The sequence below is a fragment of the Pundamilia nyererei genome, unplaced genomic scaffold, assembly GCF_000239375.1.
Source record: "Pundamilia nyererei isolate P.nyererei 1_Seehausen unplaced genomic scaffold, PunNye1.0 scaffold00176, whole genome shotgun sequence".
Taxonomy (NCBI): domain Eukaryota; kingdom Metazoa; phylum Chordata; class Actinopteri; order Cichliformes; family Cichlidae; genus Pundamilia; species Pundamilia nyererei.
In genome coordinates, this window is record NW_005187577.1 from 451,513 (window position 1) to 455,288 (window position 3,776).

General features: G+C 35.5%; 1 protein-coding gene across 1 annotated transcript; it reads left to right on the plus strand.

Moving 5' to 3' along the window:
• The first annotated feature begins 1,165 nt into the window (after positions 1–1,165).
• LOC102201177 (gamma-crystallin M3-like) lies at positions 1,166–2,244 on the plus strand. Its single transcript, XM_005746260.1, has 3 exons — positions 1,166–1,177; positions 1,284–1,526; positions 1,969–2,244. The coding sequence occupies exons 1-3, from the start codon at positions 1,166–1,168 to the stop codon at positions 2,242–2,244; spliced, it is 531 nt and encodes a 176-aa protein (XP_005746317.1).
• The last annotated feature ends 1,532 nt before the right edge of the window (positions 2,245–3,776 follow it).

Sequence of the window (3,776 nt, forward strand, 5' to 3'; positions counted from 1 at the left end):
AACGTGATGGATGGCCACTGGCTGATGTACGAGCAAGCCCACTACAGAGGCAGGATGATGTACCTGAGGCCCGGAGAGTACAGGAGCTTCAGGGAGATGGGAATGAGCGGGATGAGGTTCATGAGCATGAGGCGCATCATGGACATGTGCTAAACAAATTCACAAAAAATAAAAGATAAAGACAAAATCTTACATCAGTGACTTTTTGTGTTGTTCTTTATTATCTCCTCTAATATAGTGAATAAACGATCATTAAAGGGGTTTGAAAGCGGAAAAAACACAATGAAATGGTTACATTATTCTCTAGAGACACACACCATCACCATCAACTTAATAAAAATAATAAATACACCACATGAACTTGGGGGAAAAATTTAATTCTCTATAAATAATCAAAAAGTGTGCCACAGTTTTATAAACTAATCCCAGTATTATACACAGCACACATTAAATATTGTTGTTCTATTAAACCACGTCAAAGTCTAGTTTTGATTAAAAACCTCTTTATTGCAGATCAGTAAGTTATTAAGCAGTGTTAACTTAAAACGCCAAACAAAGTAAATATAATATTTAATTTAATTGTTTTTTCCACTTAAACTTTCACTGAAATGTTATATTATAGTATGCCACATACTACCTTCAGATTACGCCTGAAATGAATGTTAAATACAAACCAAAGAAAAGCACCACCTTGTTATAAGTAAGCATGTGTGTAAGTGTCTAACATCAACCAATTATTTGCTACAGTATAGATTTAAAAAAAAAAACATGAACCTTTATAAATTAGCTTAAGCACCATTGCATTACCATTTACATACATTCAGGGTGTAGTATCAGTTTAACAACAGCATTTGTGGTACTAGCACAAATAACTACATTTAAATACGGCTCTATTACTTTTTGAGTATATCACCACAAAATAAAAACACTAAATCATTTTCAAGGTAATCACAAAGAAACTCTTTTGATCTAGAATAATAGAGCCTGTCAGAGGATGCATAACAACCCTTTGCCATCAGCATTCACAGAGGGACTAACATTGGATGCTGCTGACTCATGGTTTCCATACAATGGTGACATCAACTGTCTGGATGTCACGTTAGCTATAAAAAAGGCTTAAATCTGGGATAGGATTGCTATAGCGTCATTCAGTCTATCAGCCACGATGCACGGCAAGGTACGTGTATTAGAGAAAATAGATCAACATTTTTATCTTTCTGACCTAAAACAAAAGCTATGATTTTAAAATGTTTACTGAATTCTGCCTCGTCTGTTGGATCCAGATCATCTTCTACGAGGACAAGAACTTCCAGGGTCGCTCCTATGAGACCAGCAGCGACTGTGCTGATATGTCCTCTCACCTGAGCAGGTGTCACTCCTGCAGGGTGGAGAGCGGCTGCTTCATGGTCTACGACCGCCCAAACTTCATCGGAAACCAGTATTTCATGAGGAGGGGCGAGTACTCAGACTACCAACGTATGATAGGTTTCAGCGATTGCATCAGATCCTGTCGTATGATCCCCATGGTACAGTACTGAGATTGCTAAACTTTCATATATAAACTAATACGGCCTAATAATAATAATAATAACATATGTGTTATATGTGATATGGCTTTTGCAAGATGTCCATCACCATAGTTCACAGAATGAATAGTATATCAAAGCCTTCGTCTCTTACATACGCTGGTCTGGGTTCCTTAAATTGGTAATAAGGCTTAGCTGGTTTGGGGCCTCTGTCATTAACTCTCTCACACTGTGGGACAGTTCGTCCATTGAAATCAAAATAGCAACTTAAATATTTTCTTGAAGCACTATTTTAAAACCTTTAGGGAATTTTTTATGTCTCTCTTTTCAATTTCTTTCTTTGAAGCACTTTGTAACTTGGTTTAAAGAATACTTTATAAATAAGGTTTATTGCTAAGATTATTATATAAAATAATTCATCCTTACATTGTAATATTAACAGCACAAAGGGTCCTACAGAGTAAGGATATATGAGAGGGAGAACTTCGGAGGTCAGATGTATGAGCTCATGGACGACTGCGACAACTTCCAAGACCGCTACCGCATGTCCGACTGCCAGTCCTGCAACGTGATGGATGGCCACTGGCTGATGTACGAGCAGCCCCACTACAGAGGCAGGATGATGTACCTGAGGCCCGGAGAGTACAGGAGCTTCAGGGAGATGGGATATGACGGAATGAGATTCAGCTCCATCAGACGCATCAATGAATCCTGTTAACAACAAATACATTTTAATCTCGTAAAGAAATAAAAGAATTTTCATGCACCAGATGGCATACACAATTTGTAATAGTGGTAATCAATTAATGTGATTTAACTATCCTTTTACATTGTGTTATGTGATTCCAAAATTGAAATAAACAGTAGAAAATAAGATTTGGTAAAGTCTTGCTCCCCATCATTATTTTCTCCTAGGCATTATTCAAATATACATACATCTTCCAGGTTTTCCAGGCGACCTCGTCTCTTCTGAAGATTATTGTAAATATGGTTGGAGTTATTGATGATTTTTAAAAAGTGATTAAGAATATTTTCAAGTATCTTTGAACATTTTCAGTTAGACTCATATAGTTATTTAATTATGCCTGATTTGTTTTGTAGCATATAATGTAGTGACTGATCAGTTCTTAAAGGCACAGTCCATGAAGCGTTCATTCTACCTTAACATAACGGACTCCATCAACATGTGCTAACACAGATTTGTGGCATGTGAAAAAAATGTCCTTCTCTTTCCTTGTACTGCACTTTTAATATAATGGCAATATTCAAGTCTGTACACATATTCATTTGATAGCATCAGTTGACTCAGAAGTTAGTTATTTGTTTTGACGTGACCATCAAAAAGGAAACTTGGTCTTTGTGACTCCAATTAAAAGACAAAGGTTGTTGCACGAAAGTATTTTTCACATCAAAAAATGAAAGATGTTTTTCTTGCGACTTGCGACATCAGATTTCTTCCAATAAATATTCACAGTAAGAGCACTGTTTCGGTCATTCTTGTCACTTTCAGAAGAAAATACAATCTAGTTCTGATCCAGTTATATGGCCATGTATCAATATTGGCCTTATAACAAACCTTGTTTTTCACATCATATCCGAGAGCGAACACTTATATCTGACCCATCTGTATCAGACTGCCTGAAAAAGGCAAACAATGCTTGTTGTTGTCTAAAAATTATTATTATAAGTCAGAAATAATCTCATGACAAAACAGCAGCTGGAAATGTGTTAAACTGTAAAGAAAACTAAAATATGTAGAATTTAAAGCTAGGAAACCTTAAAGGAAGAAAGCAATAGTTACTCTACCTCACCAAGGATCTTACTATCTTACTTTGATTTTTAGAGATTTTGATTTATTGTTTTAATGGCTTAAGTCAAAGAGTATAACTCCAGATCGTAACAACCTACATCTATACCCAGTGTATTGTTTTTATGTGAGAAATTACAGTAATATAGAAAAAGTCTTTTTTTTCTCATACAAACATATGAAGGAAAGTCATGGGAGGACTGCATGGACATCCACTGTTAATTTGTCAATGACAATTTCATTAACAAATAAAACATTTCATCAGCTATAAAACATTAACATTTCCACTTTGAGGTCACCCACTGGTTTTGGAACACATTTTAAGACGTTAGTGCTAATGTTTTGGCCAATGTTTGTTTGTTTGTTTGTTTGTTTGTTTGTTTGTTTGTTTGTTTGTTTGTTTGTTTGTTTGTTTGTTTGTTTGTTTGTTTGTTTGTTTGTTT

Bases quoted from the DNA above. Each gene is read 5' to 3' on its own strand.
- LOC102201177 (XM_005746260.1), top strand. The intron at 1,527-1,968 runs GTACAGTACTGA...TAATATTAACAG, and splicing joins CCTGTCGTATGATCCCCATG to CACAAAGGGTCCTACAGAGT.